The sequence below is a fragment of the Pseudochaenichthys georgianus genome, chromosome 7 (assembly GCF_902827115.2).
Source record: "Pseudochaenichthys georgianus chromosome 7, fPseGeo1.2, whole genome shotgun sequence".
NCBI classification, from domain to species: domain Eukaryota; kingdom Metazoa; phylum Chordata; class Actinopteri; order Perciformes; family Channichthyidae; genus Pseudochaenichthys; species Pseudochaenichthys georgianus.
The window spans coordinates 19,324,462-19,344,918 of record NC_047509.1 but is presented as its reverse complement, the minus strand read 5'-3'; the positions used below and the strand labels follow the sequence as shown (position 1 = coordinate 19,344,918).

The 20,457-nt window shown below is 42.1% G+C and overlaps 1 protein-coding gene across 1 annotated transcript; it reads left to right on the top strand.

The window, feature by feature from the left end:
- Nucleotides 1–2,858: 2,858 nt before the first annotated feature.
- On the top strand, nt 2,859–7,175 carry hoxc1a (homeobox C1a). The gene is given in 3 exon segments (XM_034087959.1): nt 2,859–2,901; nt 2,904–3,491; nt 6,781–7,175. Coding segments are annotated over 3 exon segments (1,026 nt in total).
- Nucleotides 7,176–20,457: the final 13,282 nt, after the last annotated feature.

The window sequence follows — 20,457 nt, the reverse complement described above, 5'->3', positions numbered from 1 at the left end:
CATGTCAGCAGCAGAAGGATGAGGGGTTCAATTCAAACCACGGAGGTAATCCGAGCATGGTTGCTTTATCCCAGGGCCTCAACTGCCTATTGACACACATCAGAGCATGGACGCAAAACAAATTAGCATCAGTCAATATTCTCTCCCTCCTCCTGCCTCCTGACACAGCCACCCAAGGGCTGCCATGTTTGCTTCACCTCCAGTCAAAACAATAGAGACAATAGTGATCATGATGGAAAACGTCTGCGCTGACTTCTTAAGTGATGTTTTCAAGGTTGGGGGCAGAATGTTCACAATTCTGGTCTGTGTGTTGATAGCATGCAAACTTTGGTTTGAGGGGAATTTCCTTTAGAATTGGATCTACTTCACTTAAATTGTAGGAATATTCTATTTCTTACTTTTCATGCAGAATTTGTGGTTTAAGGGATACAAGCTGTCCAGAGGAATGAGCCTCAGCTATAGATGTCTTGTTTTGTGTGCTAAATGTGATCATATAACTTCTGTTGCATAAAAGGTGTTGGGAAGTGATGTGGAAAAACACTTCAAATATGCTAATCAAACATATGGCACTTCTAGGGAACAAACACGGATTGCTGTTGTCGTCCTATGATAAAAAGGTTACTTGGTTTTAAATGTAATTTGAATACGTCCGAGGGCTGCAATGGGCTGAGGCTGCTGCATTTTAAAACACACAATTTGTTTTTGCGTTGGGGAAAATAGACATTGTTCAGTTTTTTTCCATTCTTCTTCTTCTTCTTCTTCTTCTTCTTCTTCTTCTTCTTCTTCTTCTTCTTCTTCTTCTTCTTCTTCTTCTTCTTCTTCTTCTTCTTCTTCTTCTTCTTCTTCTTCTTCTTCTTCTTCTTCTTCTTCTTCTTCTTCTTCTTCTTCTTCTTCTTCTGTCCCCTATCTGCAACCCCCCTGCCTCTGCAGAAAGCCATTACAGAAATACCATTTCTAATACCTCCGCACAGGTCTTCGATCGACTGCAAACAAATTTATATTCAGGCGGTAAACAGAAAGCTGCAGAGATTTATTTATTGAGTGTGGAGGAGAGAAACAAGCTAGCGTGTGAACCCTGAGTAACCTCCGAGCTGACATGAAGATGGATCAGTGCGCCCTGCAAATGCATGGAGAGAAGGGATATATTGCACTCAGTCATTCAGCACATCGCTGCCTGTAGAATCCCATTAACTCCCACAGCTGGGACCATATTTCTGTGTGGTAAGAATGCAGTTAGAAGTTGTTCATTATGCTGAATTATTTTGTAATTACTGCAGACTTAAAATAAATAGGTGATATTGTTCAAATAAAACTATAAGATCAGTAACCTGTCATTGTTTAATATTTAGGTTGTTGTTAAATGCTATGGGTGGGAGTGTTGTATGGTTATCTCAGTTTGAGAAAATAACAATGATTACAATTAAAATGTAATTATTTAAAAATAATTAATTAATTAATTGGCTGTATTGTTTTTTGATTAATTGGGAAAGGAAACATTCAGAAAAAATATCTAAATAACACACGTACTTTGAGTAAAATTAATTTCAAATGGTTACGGCTTTAGTGATCATTTGTATTCCAACCACAAGAAATGGTTATGAAAAAAATGGTTACGGTATACACATTTCTGAAAATATAAAACAAAGTCTCTTCAGTTTGGACTGAAAGCAAAACAATTGAAAAGGTTTGTGGATTAAACATTGACATGTTATATATAGCTCCATTAATTCCGTATGTTTTCAATGAATGCTTGGAGGCTCTACGACACATGTGTATATTGGAAAGTAGGTCACCAGATTTCCGTGAAGAAAAAACAAAAAACTTCTGCTGCTGTGGAGCTCATTGACATTTTCACTTCTGGGCTGGAGGTGATAACACTGGGCTGCTGTGTTCCTGTGTGCTGCAGCACAGGCCGGTTTTTATTATTTGCATGTGTTTCAGGGCAGTGCAGGTGAAGTCGTGGGCTTGGTGTATTCTTCTTGTGTATGTAGTTAGGGAGAGTTTTTTGTTGTGTTTGTTTATGTCACTCAAGTTTGAATAGCCGCGTAGCGTTATTTGCATATGCATGAAAAGTATCACACGGCGATTCAGGACTGAGTAAACACGCAATTGTATTGAGAAGAAAAAAAAAGGCACAGGACTAAAACAGATTCGGGGCTCTATGTTTTTAGCGCATGGACAAGCTAATCCAGCGGAGGAGCTACTTTAACCTCGATATGAACATCCTTTCTGTCGTTACAACATCTTGATCTCTGCTCGAAGCCATTTTTGTATTTGTTCGAGGCTAATTACAAATCTGCTGCCACTGAACTTCTAAATAGCAGCTGTCACGACCTCTGAACCCATTAAGTGTGCCTTTCACATGACCTAAGCCCTTCGCTAAATAGGGCCTCGGGTTTTCAAGAAGCTTTATACATTAGCATAATCCATTAGCTGCATCAATGTAGGCCTATAGTATGCTAATCTAGTTTTGCGATCAAATAAATGGTCTTTGTTGTCTTGAAAATGTATCTCGTTCTTTGTGTGTGAAATAAACATAATTTCCTACCTGAACGCAGGTTAGGCCCATGAAGGCCCTAGCGTCTGCTGCTGCTGGAGAACTTCCTCGCTGTTTAAGGATGTTTTGTAGTGTTAGCTATGGCCTGCCACTCTTTATGCTCGGACACAATTAAAATGACGACCTGAAGTGAGTTTCTCAACTCGGTTTAATCAGTGTTGTCCTCTCTGATGACAGAGATGTCCGGCTATTGGCCGAGACCAGGAGGGCACGTCATCTCCATCAATCAGGGACTGCTGTTTCTCCTCTGAGGAATGTCCCCACGGTCGTCCAGCCGCCTGACCATGCGTTACTTGGATGCATGAGAGGCCGGGCATGAAGTGCAACCCCGTCCAATGATTATGCAGGGGAGAGGTGATAATGACTTCCTATCAAGAGTTAACGGCCGATGGGAAGAGTAGCCCTCTGTTCACGGGCTGCTGCCGAGCAAAAGAGGTCATAAACCGGGACCTGAACGGCAGGACTCTCCCTGAACTCGACAGTCATGATGTGGAGGGGAACCTGGAGGTGGAAGTAGCCTCAGGATTTAATACTCCGCATCCCCGGTACTTAACTCTCTCCAACAGTTTGACTCTGTGCACCTCTTTGGACAGCCCTCCTCCTCCTCCTCCTCCTCCTCCACCACCACCGTGTGAGGCTCTCGAGGGCTTCTCGACACCGGCCTGCCCCCACTCGTCCCGTGTCCCCTGGCGGTGCAGGGCGCAGGGGCAGGGCTCTGCAGGACGCGGATCATACTGCGCGTCAAATAACAACGAAACGCCACAATCCGGCTTTGGGTCACTTACTGAGACAATTCAAAGCTGCTCCCGTAATGGCCCCGAGATTCACGTCGCTATGGGGAGATCAGCTGGCTCGGACTGTAACGTAGCTCATATGGATGTAAGCAGTACAACTTTTGAGTGGATGAGAGTGAAGAGGAGTCAGCACCGAGCGGGTACGTTTTTGTCAAGAGGAGGAATAAAGTTACTAAATGTATTCAGGATATTCATGTTTAGGATTGAGTTTATGTTTAATATTTAGCTTTGGTTAACTTCAATTCATAGTTGGGGAAACTTTGGTCGAAGTTTTCTTCTTCTTCTTCTTCTTCTTCGAGAGAGAATGAATAGCTGACGTGTTTTGTGCGTCATCGTCCACAATTTCCTCCGTCCACAACATTGAAGGTACATTGAAAATAAATAATGTAAAACGTTTGAAGGCATATCAAAACGTTTGAGAGGCTGCACTAGCTGTTTAGTCGAGGACACATTTGAATATGCACATGAGGAGTCGGTCACTATTTCCTTAACGGTTCCATGTTAATGTGAGTCTGTTCTTTAACATTGTCGCTCCATCTGCTGTTACAAGCAGGAGTTAGACTGCACACAAGGAGGGAGGAGTATAGTCAAAGGCCTGCTTAGCCTCACTGTATATTCAACCCTTGAAAATGATCAATTATTTACCCTTGCCCTTACTAACCAGTAGTCTGTGAATAATGCAACAGAGCACTGCCTGTCGAGACTCACAGGAAGTTGAGTAAAACTTACTCCTGTAATCTGGAGTGCTCCCTGAGTATTGATTAGGTGTCTGTTTGTAATGAAAGCTCTTGCGTATTGATTTCAGTTTGCAGCACCTTTACATGTGTCCACCTTTTTAACATAATTGCTGTCACAGATCATCATTTCCCTGACTGATGAGTCCTGGGCACATAGCCCACAGAAGAATACATATCCCAGGCTTAAAAATTACCAATAGCTTGCTAATGTGAAAAATGCCTATCAATCATCAATGTTATATGAGTAATAGCATCTTATATAGATCACTCAATCGATCAATAATGTCAGTTAACCGACTTGCCACTGGACCTGGGTTGGGTTTCATTCATTTTATGTGAAAAGATTTACTACAGTGGTGGTCCAGTTTTTTCTTTCCCCATTGCACATTATCTGTCTGCTGAAGGGTGCTGCTGACCCAAATGTTCAGTGACCAAAGATACAGGCGGGTCATTAGCATTAGACTGAGGCCATGCAGAAAAGGCCATACCTCTCTGTGAGGGCTGCAATAAACAAACGCTGCAGCCAAATTCACATTAATATTTTGAATGATGTGGACTAAACACATTGTTTTTGATAATGATTCATATTTAAGTCAGTGTGCGCAAAATGTGACCTCACAACATTTGATGTGGCTTCATCAAACGATGTTTAGCCTTTTGATAACCCTTTCTTGCATGGTCATTTATGATACATTCATATAACTTGTAAAACATCATTTCATATCAAGGCAGGAGTATAGAGGCAAAAGAAGACATCGCCTTTAATTTGAGTATATCAATATTATCTGATGGAGAAATCATGAACTGTAAATTGCAATGTTGTAACATGCAACAAACTCTGATGATGCCACTGTGAGGGAGGAAAAGGTTACAATAACACATTTCACTGGCCGAGGAGTCATTTTTATTCATAAAACACATTAGCCACTCATCTGATCCAAATCCGAGCTCTTGAGAAAGCTATTTGCTAACAACCACCCACGCACACACATTTCCTCTCAGTACTGTTAGTATCTTTTTAACCTCTTATGTCTCTGAAGGGGATCATCTGTAGGAGTAACTCATTAGAGCTACTGTGTAACTTGTAAAAAAGTCATTAGTGAAAGCACGCTTTCCTCTGAGGTTGTATTGGCTTTGGCACCAAAGAAAGTCTCACGTATCTTTCCACGTTGAAAGGCCTCCACAGACCTGCAGTAACCTCAGTGTATATACTCCCAGTGCGTCATTCTTCAATTATGCTTTGACAGCACCTGAATTACTGTGGGCTGGATGCCCAGATGACTGAGGCAATGTGTATCGATCTATCCATTTTCTTCTTCCCTCTCCTTGCCTTGGAAGGCCCTTCCATTCCCTTTGCAGCCTGGCTATTTTTAAGCGTGCAAGTCATTTCTCAAATATTTAGTTTGATTCTTTTATACCTTCTGGCGGCATCAATTCAATTCAATTCTATTATCTTTGTAGCCATTAATCAGAATGTGCATGTGATTTGCACTCCTGAAAGCTGAAGTTCTTAATTACAGTTTGTCTGTATTGGTTATTCATATACACTGCCCTCTAATTCTCAGGCTTGGTTACCTTGACATTCATTTTCTTAAAACACAGATGTTGACATTTATCCTATAACTGACCTTTCCATCTGCTATGCTTTTCCAAGTGGCTAGAGGCCTGTTAACCTTCCTCCCTATGAATTGTGGTGGGAGACATTGCTCTACACCTGGCACACTGACTCCATTATGCAGCAGCAGCACATTTTCTCAGAGGCAAAGATACACTGGCGACTTAGCCACAATGTCAGCAATGAAAAATCAAGATATAGCTGCGGTTCCTGTCATTCATTGCACATAAGTAGCACAGATGATACTTTAATGTGTGACCCAGAAACCTCAAAGGAAAAAGTGGATACATTTGTCATTAATGCAGTGTTTGAACGGATTTGTAAACTGTTAAACTGTCATTGACAGAAAGGCCAAAAGGCAAATTATTAATGATTCTGATGAATACAGTTAATGGACTGTAAACGATACAAAGTTGACAACTTTTATCTGCAATATAGCAACATACTTTGTTCAACTATTTGGTGATCTTGTCTTGCACCTGCTATAAAAGCAATACCTTAAGAACATAAATGTGAAGCCTTTAAAATGTTTCCAAGTCAGTGGTGTCGATTAAAATCTCATCTTGTCTGCAACTTGTTTCTTCTCTGTTGTTAGATAACACACAATTCCTATTTGATAGCAGCAAAATATTTTGCCTATAGGTTTCTGCTAAAGTTGATAGTTCGGTGAAATACGACGACACAGACAGAAAAATTACTTATGGGTAAAACTTTAAATCAACCAACTGGCTGAGCGCCAATTCCTACAAATCAAAATCTTGGAAAATATATGGATGTTTGAACTAATTTCAACTAAGTTTTAATATTATTTTTGTATTTTGTATTTGTATTATAACACAAAGTACGAGAGCAGTCTAGACATAATAAACATTTAATAACATTTCTGAGGATTTATACAAAAGTTAAAACTATAATGGCTTTGACTTAAATGACTGGTTCCTGTTTCAGCCCTGGAATAATTGTTCATTTTATTTCCTGGAAAAGTGCGTGTATAATTGTATTCAAAAGGGTTTTGTGCTTCTTTTGTAACCTCATTGATCTTGCGCTGACGACTGTTTTCATGTGTTCTGTTCACAGTCAGGATGCACATGGCCCGTGGGTTCAGTATTGGCTCGGGCCTCGGTGCTGTTGAGGCTAGAAGCAGCAGCATGTGCACGGATGGCCAGCCCACGGTGAACGGGGCCCCGAGGACCAGCTTCAGCACCAAGCAGCTGACCGAGCTGGAGAAGGAGTTCCACTTCAACAAGTACCTGAGTCGGGCCAGGCGGGTGGAGGTGGCCGGCGCCCTGCAGCTCAGCGAGACGCAGGTGAAAGTTTGGTTTCAGAACAGACGCATGAAGCAGAAGAAATTACAGAGAGACGGGCTGCTCTCCGACCCGGGGCCCGCGGCTGCGCATTCAAACGCCGACTTTTTGGACACCTGCCCCTCTCCTGGACCGACCCCGCCTAAACACCTGCCCCTGAACTCCTGAACCGCAGGAGCTGCACAGCGCGTCACACATGCACGGGCGCCTGCCTGCAGATGTTTTGATTCCAGTTTGCATCGGTTTCAATCAGGCTTCACCTTTATTTGCTTACCACGATGGATACTTATCGCAAGAAGCGCAATGCCAAGTTTCTTCATGCAAGAACGGGTCAAAACAATTTGTCTTCCTCCCCCGGCTTCAGTCTGGCGCTCTGATTTGAATATTAAAATTCGAGTCATTGCATCCTCTCTAGACAATGTAAACAAGGAAACAAAATTATATTAATTGCCCATAGAAACTGTGGCAGACTATTTGTTTATTTATTTTGGACAATTCGTCCAGGAACTGAATTTACGTATACGATCAACAGGACACGTTGCTCCGAGTTTTGTTTAAAATGTATATTATTTTTATTTATTTAAGGTCTTCATTTGATCATGTTTTTTTCAGTTTGCTAAGATAGGAACTACATATTAAGTCAGTTGTACTATTTATTTCACCAGATCGCAACCTGCTTTCTCAATCAATTTAAGTTGCAGCTTAATGGAGCTTTCTTTTTCCATTGCTTTGAAATTCGTTTGTCACATTTGAGGAAAAAGTCAGATGCACCTGTTGTAGAAAAATCACATCCTCAACATGTTAGACAATAATTATCATTCTAATTTAAAAGAGCTTTAATGTTGTGTATTTTGACAGGTTTTAGGGTTTTCCTCCACGGAAAGATTAAAACCATAATTGACTGATAGATTTATTGATCGTTCGTATTCGAACTATTGATCCGTGGTGGTGATCCATCTATTCGAGGCACAAACATGCGAGCATTTGCATGCATCTGTAACTGCATGTTAATGGGATGTAGAAACATCACGATCGGGAGTTGTTGCGTCTTTTATTACCTCTATATACATGCATCAGAAAATGATAATTTAGCCTGAACACTCATGCGGGAGAGCAGACAATAAAACGCTGTCTGTGCTGTTTTGCAGATCAACCAATAAATTGTGTTGCCCCAGCAGCTCGGGCTGCTAAATATTCCTTCCGGATTCACATCTCATCTCATATAAAGTAAATGATTGTAAACTCGGCCCTTAAACACTGTTATGTTCCCGGATCGCAATGCGTTTCTGTCATGTTAATGTCTATTCAAATATCAAGATATGAGGCCATCAGCCACATTAATTCTATATGTGGGAATATTTTTGTTTAGCTTTCAATTAGCGGTGTTGCTCGGGATATGAACATTAGTAGATCCACCGCGGATGTTAATGACAACAAAGGAATTAAACCGTAAACCAGTTGGGTGTCGCTTAGAAATAAGTAGCGAGAAACAAAATGAATAAATTAGGTCCGTTTCAACCCCCTTTTTACGTGTCCTCATTACAATTTGGCGTGTAAAAAATACTAATAAGATCATTATTAGAGAGTTGCTCCTCTGCAATGCGCAGGAGTAGACACGAAGCTAAAATATGCAGTTACACCGGAGTTCACCTCTCACCTATTGACCTTTGTCTTGCCTCGGGATAACGATGACCCGGTCAGCGGCTCGGAGAGAGAAAGATGCACCATTCATTTGGATGACCTCGAAGTCTGAGATTACTTTTTTCTTTATATATTTTTCTCTTCCTCCCCCCCCCCCCCCCCCCCCCCCCCCCACCCCCCCAACAAAACTCGGAACGCTTTTGTTCTGGGTGTCTGTGTCTACACACGATATTTCATCCAGCTGAATAGAGGGGCGACTGGGCCATGATAATTGTTCATATTATAATTTCATACTAGTCCACATAATGCATTATTTCTACACCTAGAGCTAACCTAATTTTTGCCCAATCTCTTATTTTAATAAGCCAAAAAATATGCTTTTGGCTCACTTTATGAACTGGAAGAAAGAGTCTTTTCACACAATATGTTTTTGGATATAAACTACAGACCTATTGTTAATAACAAAGTTGACAAATTAAAGTTACTTGAGCATGCTGAATACCTAATATGATTCCATGTCTCAGCCACTATAAACACGATTTAGAACAACTATTCATAACACCCTCACTGGTTATATATTGCATGCATATCCGCTTAAATAATTTCTGATGAATTTAGACATTAATCCTCTACAAACAATATAGCTTATAATGTTCTTCTCATTAATATTAACTGAACGGTAGAAAGGAATACACTTAAAGGTCTGCAGAGGACATTTTGACAAGTTTTATTTGTAATTGATATGAATGATTTTACATGCTAGCCAGACGAATAATGTGTTGAGCCCAATATATTTAGTATTTGCATATAAACAAAATACACACCATTAAGGTCGCTTTACTATAAACAAAATAGCACAAAGTGGAATGTTTAACAAAACCATCAAATGTGTCCTTTTTTAATGCAAATGAGTGTGCACTTGTGAAGGTTAGTATGATGACAAGGATGATGAAACAATGTGAGGAAAAGTTTGTAGTAATGGTCCCTCATGTTCCCTTCCTACTGAGAAGTATGTTTGGTTGACCTTATTTTAAACTCTTTAATCATCTTGTGCAAATATGTTCCCTTGCCACAGGGCTTCAAGTTACAGGTTTTAATGTGTATAGGATGCTTGCAGCAGGTGTGCAGTCAGACTTGAAAAAAAATCTTACCTTACTTAATCAGAGACTCTACTGTATAATAGATTCACTTAGAAATACACATTCATTTAAAATAGTGGAGAAAGTGTGTGGAGGGAAAGAAAACGTAATCTGAGTTATAGGGTTGAGGTGAAGGTGAAAAGAAGAGCTGATTTATTTGGGTGAACTATCACTTTAATTTCATTCCATGGCAGCTTCAGCATTTGCCTCTCAATTGATGAAAGGCGAACCGCATTGTTTGTTCAGAGCTGACATTTATTTCGAAAGCATTTGAGTGTGACTCTACTCTGATGAATTTGTGCTCTTCTGTAATTTCTTCCTGAAGATGTACGGTTTGTTCACGAGACTGACAGCTGTGCTTTGCTTATACGGGGCCAAACACATGGTAAATGGAAGGAAAATCAAACCAAAATAACTCAGCTTTAAATGTATTACTGCCACAGGTAGAACCAATGGTGACATTGAACAAGTTGAACACATTTCTTTCCCCTTTTATTTTTATCCTCCCTGCAGAAATAATGTCTTGTATGAAATTCCTTACAAAATGTACTTTATTAAACTCCTTTAATTAATCCATAAGGAATATTTTTATAATGAAATACAATAGCTCAACATTATTTATAACAGTGAAGTTACCTGTTAATTTGTCTTCTTCTGGTAAAACACTCTAATTGAGATATTAAATTAAATCATGGGATGGTTCATCATGAGAAGAATATTGACCATATTCGGTATTGTCTTCTATTTCAAAGGCAGCTTTTTCAAATCTCCTGAGGAGTGCATGGCATGAGGAATGAGAGAACATATACGGTTTAGAGAATATCTTAAACACTTTTTTCAATTAACACATATGCTGTGGGTTCCTTCTTAACTCATTGTAATTAATGCTAAGTTGACCTAAAATTAACTTAATGCATAATTTGCATGTCATATCCTCACCAGTGCTCAGGGGAATACAATCAATGTATCAAGTTAAGCTCTTTCTCACTCTATGTGAAGCACTTATAGATAGTTCAGTTGTTGTTGTTGTTGTTGTTGTTGTTGTTGTTGTTGTTGTTGTAATTACAGACCATTTGAATGTTCACCTCCCTTTTTCGTTTTTTCTGCTCGTCTGATTTTACTGTTTTTATTTATTTGCAAAGACTTTCATGCACTATTAGTCTTTTTGATCGAGCTCATTCACATATTTGACTACCAAACAATTTGTGCATCAAGAAAGTTGAAATGAAGTGCACCTGTGTCTATGTGAGTGTGTGTGTCACTGTGTGTGTGTGCCAATGCATATTTAGGTGCCCTGCGTGTACAATTACTCAAATATGTGTTTTGTTTCCGAGGTGCTACTAATAAAGCGTTAAAAAAAATACAAAGCAGCTATTTTAAATAATTGTTCACTCTCACGTGCATTCATGCTCACACACACACACACACACACACACACACACACACACACACACACACACACACACACACACACACTGAATTACAAGTCCATACATAACACATTGTGACAGATACACTGAACAAGCTACACACCAATCCAGTCCTTGCCTCTCCTCTCCTGCTCCACTCCAGGGAGCAGATGTTTGGGGACAGCTTACAGCCTCAGCGAATTTCTGTGTACAGAGCAAACAGCAGCACTCAGCACTTCTGGCTGCAAAGAGAAATGTGCTCTTGAAAAGGGGGGGTGGGGGGCTTTAAGTCATTGTAAGGTATTATGAGGATGGTATAGAATAGAGTGAGAAGGGGTGCATGTAGAGGTGAAACTGTGTCAAGGTTGCTAGTGTGTTGCATAGGATAATTCCCTGTTTCCGACTGGTGCTGTGTCGTAGCAGTGTGTGAGAGCATTATGTTCAGTGTAAACACAGTATCTCCCAGTGGCATCCTGCCGCATCAGTAAAATCAACCAAGGTGGCCCTACTACATATCTGATTGTGTGGAGTCTCTGATCTCTTCCATGAAGCCCTGTTTGCTCACTAGTTTGAATTGTCCTTTCAAAAGTTGCAGACAAGCAAAAAGTGAAGGGAAACAATGGGGAAGCATTGGAATGAGCCTTAACAGAGTTTGCTGATACTGCATCTGAGACATCAGCCATAACCTAGGACCAGTGATGCTAATGATGCCATTAATATGATCCACTGATTTAATGGCACCAGTCTTGTGGTGGCATGCTGCATCTACATTTTAGCATTTGTTTTACATTTAAAAAAAAGAATTCTGTCTGTCAAAATGTTCGTTGTGTTACTCAAATATCATGAAACATAAGCATATTAAAAGACTTAAATAAATACATGATTTTGATTCCTTTTTGCTTCCAATAGGTTTACATTGCAGCTTTACCACATGTGCTCAGAAACATGCTGCACAGTCTCATGAATGGGTTAAAACAAACGCTCATGTCCAAACATGTGCAAGTAGACACATTTTGACCTCTCATCAGTGTATTATAATCCCTAAACAAACCATCATAAATGAGCCCAGCGTTGCTTATTTGTCTGAACGATGACTACACCCTCCTCCTCTGCCCCTGGGGTGAGGTTGCCATAGTGACAGATTCATAGACATATGGAGAGAGAGGAGAGGGAAAGCCGAGTTGAAGGGGCGGGGCTGCAGGGGTGAGGTAGAGCGGGGACAGAGGAGAAGGGGATGGGTTACAGTTTGAGGACGTTGGCGCTCTGTCTTTCAGATGTGTCTTTGTGTTTCATCTGTCAATCAGCCATCCGTGTCAGTCTGCGCTCAGTAAGCGAACAGTTCATGAACTTTTCTCAATCAAGTCTCTGTCAGGCGCCATCTTGTCTATATTTCATCAGAGAAAGGATTGATTCTCGTGCCAGCTTCACAGTTTTAAAAACACAATATGTGCAGTGGTGCCATATAGGCAAATAGTTCAGTGGAAAAGTATATTAATAAATTGATTTGGAAGGCTGTGTTCATATTTTGCAATCTCTGGCCATTTTGTGTTTACACTGATGAACGATAAACACACACAGATGTTTTTGCTACTCACTAATTAAATTCAGATGATGTAATCCACCTTTCAGCCAACCTGAGGACAGCTTGACAATGGACCGGGTGAAAAGGAGAGAGGGAAAGGAAGAGATGTGAGAGAAAGGGAGGGGGTAGCAATGAAGCAGCCATCAGGCTGGCCTCGCTGCTATAAAAACACATTTTTTTCATCAGCCATTTTATGCAAAAGGGGTAGACCAGGTGCTCAATCAAACCTCACGCCTACTGTTTTATTTTTCATCTTCACCCCTCCCAATGCTCCTCTGCACAAACCTTCTGTGTGTCTTCCCTCGCTCCGTTTCTTCTACTGTTCTTCCCTCTCTGCATGTCATTCGTCTTCCCTCCTGCCTCTGCTCTCCAACTGATATGAGAGAGTGACCCTTGGGCCCTCGGAGGTCAAGTGATACAAGGTCATTGGCGGGTCATCACTGCTGACTGGCTGACCTCTAAAAGGACTTCTGGAAGGAGCCAATCAGGTCTTGTTCCTTCCCCCCTTAGGCGGATCCCCCTCCCCAACTCATCAGCAGCCTGTGTCACATGACCAGGGCGAGGCATCAAAGGGAGGATGATTAATGATGATTTTAGTACCTGTTTAGAATGAAGCTGTCCACACCGCACTGTAATTACCTACTCCCAGGCGGCAGCTGCCCAACATAATTGCTTTTTGTTTGTTGACCTGGTTTATTGAGGAGAAAGATGGTCTTGGCAAGGCAAAGATGGTAGAGGTGAGAGGTGATGCATGTATGTTAAAAATTTGGTTGGCAGGGTGTGTTTCAAATCAATGTGAGCTACAAAACTGTGAGCAGGAAGGTGTGTTTAGACGAGATACAAGTGACAAGATGCAAATGTTCTTTGGGCACCGTGCAAAAAATCCATGTAAAGGATTCAAGAGTTGTGGTATGCAGCTAACAAATGGCAGTCAGGAAGCTGTAAGACATGCAACCCTCCCACCTAAGGTGAAAGACAGCCACAGACCTCTTGTACAAGGGCACAGCATACCACTGGAATACACAAGTATTCAACATGCATAACAGTTAAGGAGGGGTGTACCCTGTCATGCATAATTGATGTCAGTATCTTCAAATAATGTTGCTGTGTTGCTCTGAAAATTCAAAACAAAGTTCAGAAGGTCAATGGAGTACTGCACCTGAATCCCCCCCCCCTCCCTTTTTTTTGGCTACAGGCCTAAGGCAAATATGAACATTTCAGTACCTGCGGCGCATGCCACGGGGACAGTGACAATGAAACCCAGATAAACAGCCCCTCGTTTGACCTATAGAGAGCATAAATTTACCGCCCATAAATCCTTGGGTGTTTCAGCTCCGTTTGGCGCATTTGCTGTGCTTCTCCAGCCAAACAGAGAGAGGCAAGTGTCGAGTATCAGTGCTGCTGTATGAGCAGCTTTCATCCTGCCCCTGGTTCTCACATAACTCAGTCCTGCAGCCTTTATCACCGCCTCATAAATAACTAGGCTATCGCCTGATAATGTCCGCTTAATGCTTAGTCAATAAAGCCCACAGTAAGAGGGGCCTTTTTTAGCCTCTCTCCTGTACATAAATATAAACAGTGCAGTAGATTGATGTGATGGGCAGGCTCTTTCTGCACTGGGACAAAAAGAGGCAGCGTGTGGGCCTGAGAGCTGAAGGTGGGCTGTGGGACTGCAGGTGTTTAGAGGAGATAGTGGGCTGTAATGAGGGGGCTGCAAGAGAAGGGCTGAGTGGATAGCCTTGACTGATCACCTGTGAAAGGCACATACACACATATACACACAAATGATAGCACACAGAAAGAAGCACATGCACACGTAGGGACACTCATTCCCACACACACACACCCACACACTAATGCCATCATTAGTTAACCCATTGGTGCCGAGGCCTGCTGCACAAAAGCTCATCCTCCCTATTTGAAGGGCATTAGAGCATTATGATAAAGACACTCCCAAATGAACTGCTTCTGTATGTTGTTAACGCCTCTTCTTAATCCTTTGACACATTTGCAAAACCAACCTTATGATGCCACCACAGAATGATATCCAGGGATGTAAGTTTCATTGTTTTGTGCACATTGTAGACAGTTATCGACCATTCACACTAGTCATCAGCCCATCCAATTCCAGTGTGGCGCCACGGGCAGCTGTAGTCAGTGTGATGGCTGGAATGGGATCAGACTGAGCCCTGGGGAGACAGGAGAGACTGACAGGGATGTTGCCGGATTGAACGAGGGGCCTGATTGTGATCCATGAGTTAGTCAGCGCAGCAGCACCTGGGCTTGGAGCAGCAGCTGGAAGAGATGGGCAGGACGACACAGAGTTGGTTCAAAATGAGAGGGATGAGCCAATCAGCTTATATTGACACACATGGTGACGTGCAGTGGGTGCTTTGGATGTTGTATGAGTGTTTACTCTGCACACATTTAGTCAGGCCAGATTTAGCCCCAAGAACAGGCAATTCACCAAATAGGACAGAAATTCCTGCTAATTGATATTCCTTTACATGTTTTGTGTGAAATGCTGAGGTTAATATAGATCATCTGGGAGATATTTAGACTCTTTTACTTGAGATTTTATTATAACACTAAATAAATATAATGGAGTTAGAGACCGTTGCGCCAATTCATTATGGCTAAGCTTTCCAGAATCATGACTTACCTCAGATAACTTTGAGGCATATTACCATCCAGTTAGATTCCAAGATCTAATGCTATACGTGTGTGTGAACTACAAAGAAGACTATAAATGAAATGATTAAAAATAAATGCACTGTCTTTGGACAGGACTTTTATTATCATGGTCTGGTAATGATGTAACAGATTATAACTAATGAGCAAAATGAAAAACAGAAACACAATGGTATGTACCAAAACATGAAATTGGCAGGTCTTCACAAAAATTAAGATGTAACTATAATTTTTCCAACATGTGCAAGAAAGTTGACTTCAAAAGAAGGGATGTGGGGCATAGAAGAAAACAAATCAGAAGCAGAACAAAGAAAAGACAAATAACCAAAGTATAATTTTGAAGCAACAATTTGGCAGATTTTGCAGGTGAATGCTAAATGTGTTAGTTAAATTGGGTTCTTGATATGGAGGGTGTTGCATCTTACAATACTACACTGATGTAACTTCCTCACACACATGTAAAGGAAATTAACAATCCAAGTCATATATGTATATTCAACTGATCAATGTTTTAACTTGTTATTGTGATTTTTATATTCAAACCGTTACTTACATGCATATGTTCTTTTTCATTTTATTATCCATTTGTGAACTCTTATCTGTACTATCCTGTGTTCTATTCTTACTCTATTACTGCTACTCTTCCTTCTCTTTAGCTTATCTTAATATACACACATTTTCACCACACTTTGAGATCAACAATAAGAGGCATGATTAGGCTAGCGCTTGTAAACAATGTAATTACAAATATGTTCTATAATAATAATAATAATAATAATCGGGAGAACAGAGTACGTCTCCTTGGGTGAGGCAGAGTCGGGTATCCATGATGTCACCTGTGGTGTCCCTCAAGGATCAGTTCTCGGCCCCACTCTATTCACACTCTACATGCTCCCCCTTGGCTCTATCATCAGCCGGCATGGAGTATCATTCCATTGTTACGCTGATGACACCCAACTGTACCTCAGGATCAACCCTACCTCCTCTGCAGCCCTGCCTTCACCCACACTTACTGCCTGCCTGGAGGAGATACAGGCGTGGATGAAGCAAAACTTCCTGAAACTGAACAGCTCCAAGACCGAAGCCATTATAGTTGGCACCCCACACCAGGTTCGGTCATCCACCATCACCATCATCACCTTCTCCGGCCAGGACATTATCCTCTCCTCAATAGTCACCAACATGGGTGTGAAAATGGACGCCCATCTGACCTTTGAGGCCCATATTAAACAGCTGTGCAAGAACTCCTTCTATCACCTCAGGAATATCGCCAAACTCCGCCCCACACTCACTCCGTCTTACGCTGAAAAGCTAGTCCACGCCTTTGTCTCCTCCAGGCTGGACTATTGCAATGCACTCCTCATCGGTATCCCTAACAAAAGCATCCAGAAGCTCCAGTACATTCAAAACAGCGCTGCTAGGATCCTGATGAGGGTGCGCAAATACGATCATCCCCGTAGAAATTGAGGATTGAATACAAGGTCTCCCTCCTCACCCACCAGTGTATCCATGGAACTAACCCCACCCCCCTACCTCAAGGAACTCCTCACCCCTCATACTTCCTTGTGTGACGGTGTGGTGTAGGTAAGAGTTTGTGTTGCCAACAACGCCACCTAAGGGAGTTTCACCCCTAGGAACTAACTATTGATTATTAAAGATTTACCACACAAGGAACACAGGTTCGTTTTGCATAACGGGCCAGAGACAGTTTCAGTTACAGTTAACACAATTACTTTATTTTATAACAATCAATTAACTATTCTAAAAACACCAGATCCACATAATACAATCAGCTAAAAGTTCATACTGGGGCATAGGAGGTACAAGATAGGGTTGGGGCTTACCAGGCGGCAATAAATAAATAGGAGGGAAGGGTCCAACTCAAAACCACCCGTGACACCGCAAACCAAACAATAGGACTTGTGAAGACCACCACCATGGACTGGGGTTGCCGCCTCAGGCCCACAGCACCTGTCTGACAAGAGGAAGACGGTTAAAACCTCCACACAGTATTACACTCAAATAAACAACTAAATAAATAACCAAACAAACAAAACCAAATGAATGAAGGTATCCAAATAAAGTCGGTGCACCATGGTTAATATAAAATAAGAAAAACACTAGTATATAAACTAAATTAACAAAAGAAAATAACAAAACCAAAATAACAGTTTCTCAAATTAAACAGTGAGTTGTATCAGGGAGACTTGGTTGGCGAGTTCCCTGAGAGCCCGAACCGCTCCAGAGTCCCGAAGGGGGGGACCTCGCAACGCAACGGCAAGTTATTCCAGTAGTGAGTCACTGCAAAGAGCCAAAACAGCAGGACCAGTTGTCCGGAGGTGGGTAGAGCACCCCTGAAAAGGGCACAGGTACATATAATATTATTTAGAGGCCAATTAAACACATGGATATCAATAACTTAATTTACCGGTTCCCATACATACAATCCATTCAGCCACAGCTTAGCACCCGAGCCGTCAGGGGAGAGGGGCGCACAGGCCATGGCAAAATCCCGCTGCCGCAATAAATAATATAAAATAAACCAGGAGCCAAGTGTCAGATGATAAAGGGAGGCAACTCACCAGGTGATAACAACACTGCGCCCAGAGGAATCCCCAGCGGAGCAATTTCTCCGCCACTGCACCGGCAGTCAGATGCGCTGTCCAGATGCGAGTGTTGCGAAACGGCTGCCACGACAAACAATTCATTCGGGCCACGACAAACAATTCATTCGGGCCACGCCGTGCTCCAGCCACCAGCGAAGGGGTTGACAGGTAAGTCACGAGCTACGCTACACCCCTGTATTTATACTTCCGGCGCGCCCAGCAGTGACAAATGCGGAGGCGCATGGCACAGTGCCGTGCAGCGGTACGGAGGGAGAAAACCTCCGGTCACATCCACCCATATACATAGGGCTTGCATGTGCACTGGCTGAATCGTCCTGAGGACCAGAAGGACGAGGAAGATGGTGGACATTAGAATGGTGGCCAGCAGTAGGGCGGACAGTTCTACGCAAAGCCTGCTGGCTAGAACTCGGCTGGTTGGTCGTGGATGTAGAAGGGACTGAGGGTGAGGAGACTCCATGCAATGAGGCTTCCGGCACTGGTCGGGACTGGTACAAGATTTCATCAGAGGGACCCGATGGATCAGAGGCCCTTGGAGCCACTGAAAGTTGTGGAATGTGGTTATCAGGGACCAAGAGCCAAAGGTCACTGTCGCTAGAGGAGTCAAGGTCTAATACGGGCACGGCCAACACACTCTCACTCCCTAAGCGTCCAGGAGCGACGTTTGGTCAGTGTCCGTGGCGTCCAATTGTGACGCTCCTAGGCTCCTTCAGCGTCATAAAGGAACGCAAATAGCTTTCAACTGATTGCAATGTATTCCCATCTGCGTCGGGATTTGACGCTCATGGAAGCACGGCATTCGTTTGTGTCGGCTGCCCTTAAAGGCAATGAGAGTGTTGTGACGACCCCTCCACACCACGTGGGGTGCCGTCTGGTTGTGTGTGTGGTTTTGTGTGTGATTGCAGGTTCCAGCTGCAGCTGTCTGATGAGGCGCACCTGCCGGATGAGTTACACCTGGAAAGGAAAAGGATATAGGAGGAGCCCAGCCATTACGTCGCTCTGTCTTCTCTGGGTACTTGTCCTGTGTAGCGTCAGGGACCTGTTGCCGGTTCTTGTTGTTTGTTTGCTTGTTTGTTTTGGAATAAATGAACATTATTTATCATACCCATCGTCTCGCCCCCCCGCTTTATGTTGCAGCCCAGGATCCCGGGTTGTAACATCCATTCCCATTGGATAACGGAGAATTGTACACCCGGAAGTAAGTATTCCCCTTACCGTCGATTGATTTTACAGTGATATCTGCACTACTCATCGACTAAAAAACACCAGATTATCCTTGTTAATTACACAACATTGATTGGTTTAAATTGTGTGCAATGCTTTTGTATTTTTACCCTTCGATTCGGAGAAACAAATATTTGTTCTGAGTAAAGGATGGCAGAAGACACTACACTACCCAGAATCCCCAGCTATCGTTTGGACTACACCATGTGCTCTGTTTGACAAACCCCTGATAGTACTCAAGCTCTGTGATTGGAGAGTGTGCTCCGAGGGTTAAGTCGATTCTCGAACAGCACTTGAAATGGGATGGAACCACGGCAGACTGTCCAAAACTGGATTTGAACGGGTCCACCGCGTCCCCCCCTCCCCCACCCCGTCCCCAGAACTACACATGCTGGCTATTGTGTTTCGCAACATGTTCTCTATGGCACGTCTCTACTGGGAATTGTAGTTTTAAAAGACGTTTTCGTATTTCCCATAATAAGAAGTTGCCAGTATTAAACTGTGTACATCCCTGGAGGTTTAGGGGATAGGAAACACTCACATTTAAAACATATAATTAATAAATGGGTGAAAATTGCTTGTGCCCATAATGGGCAGCATTAATATATATACACACATGCCAGCTAAGGTCAGAAGAGCTTTATTTAACAGCTGGTCTTATGTTTGTGACCCCTGTTGCATGATAACATTACATTAATTGATAAGCCTGAAACATGCACTTGTCAAGGTTCAGAGGCACATTTTGCATATATGGCAGTAGCCATCGATCAGCTTAAGATAAGATATACTTTATTGATCCCAAGTTGGAACATGTGCGTTACATCAGCATGTGTAACAGTTAAACACATGCAAGTGGTGTTTATTTGAAAATCATTTAGTATAATCACACAAATTCTGTGTTTTATATTCAACAATTCTGTGTTCTTTATTTATTGATTGTTCAATACCTGACAAGGCCGGAGATGAAATATCTACATACATCTTATAAGAGTATAATACATTATGTATAATATCAGTTAAAATAAGTGCTTCAACATAGTTAACATTGCTGGAGGTATGCACACATATTGATAGATGTCTTGTAATGCACTATTGAGGAACCTGCGACCCAAGTTTTTCATTCAGTGCAGAACTACACCA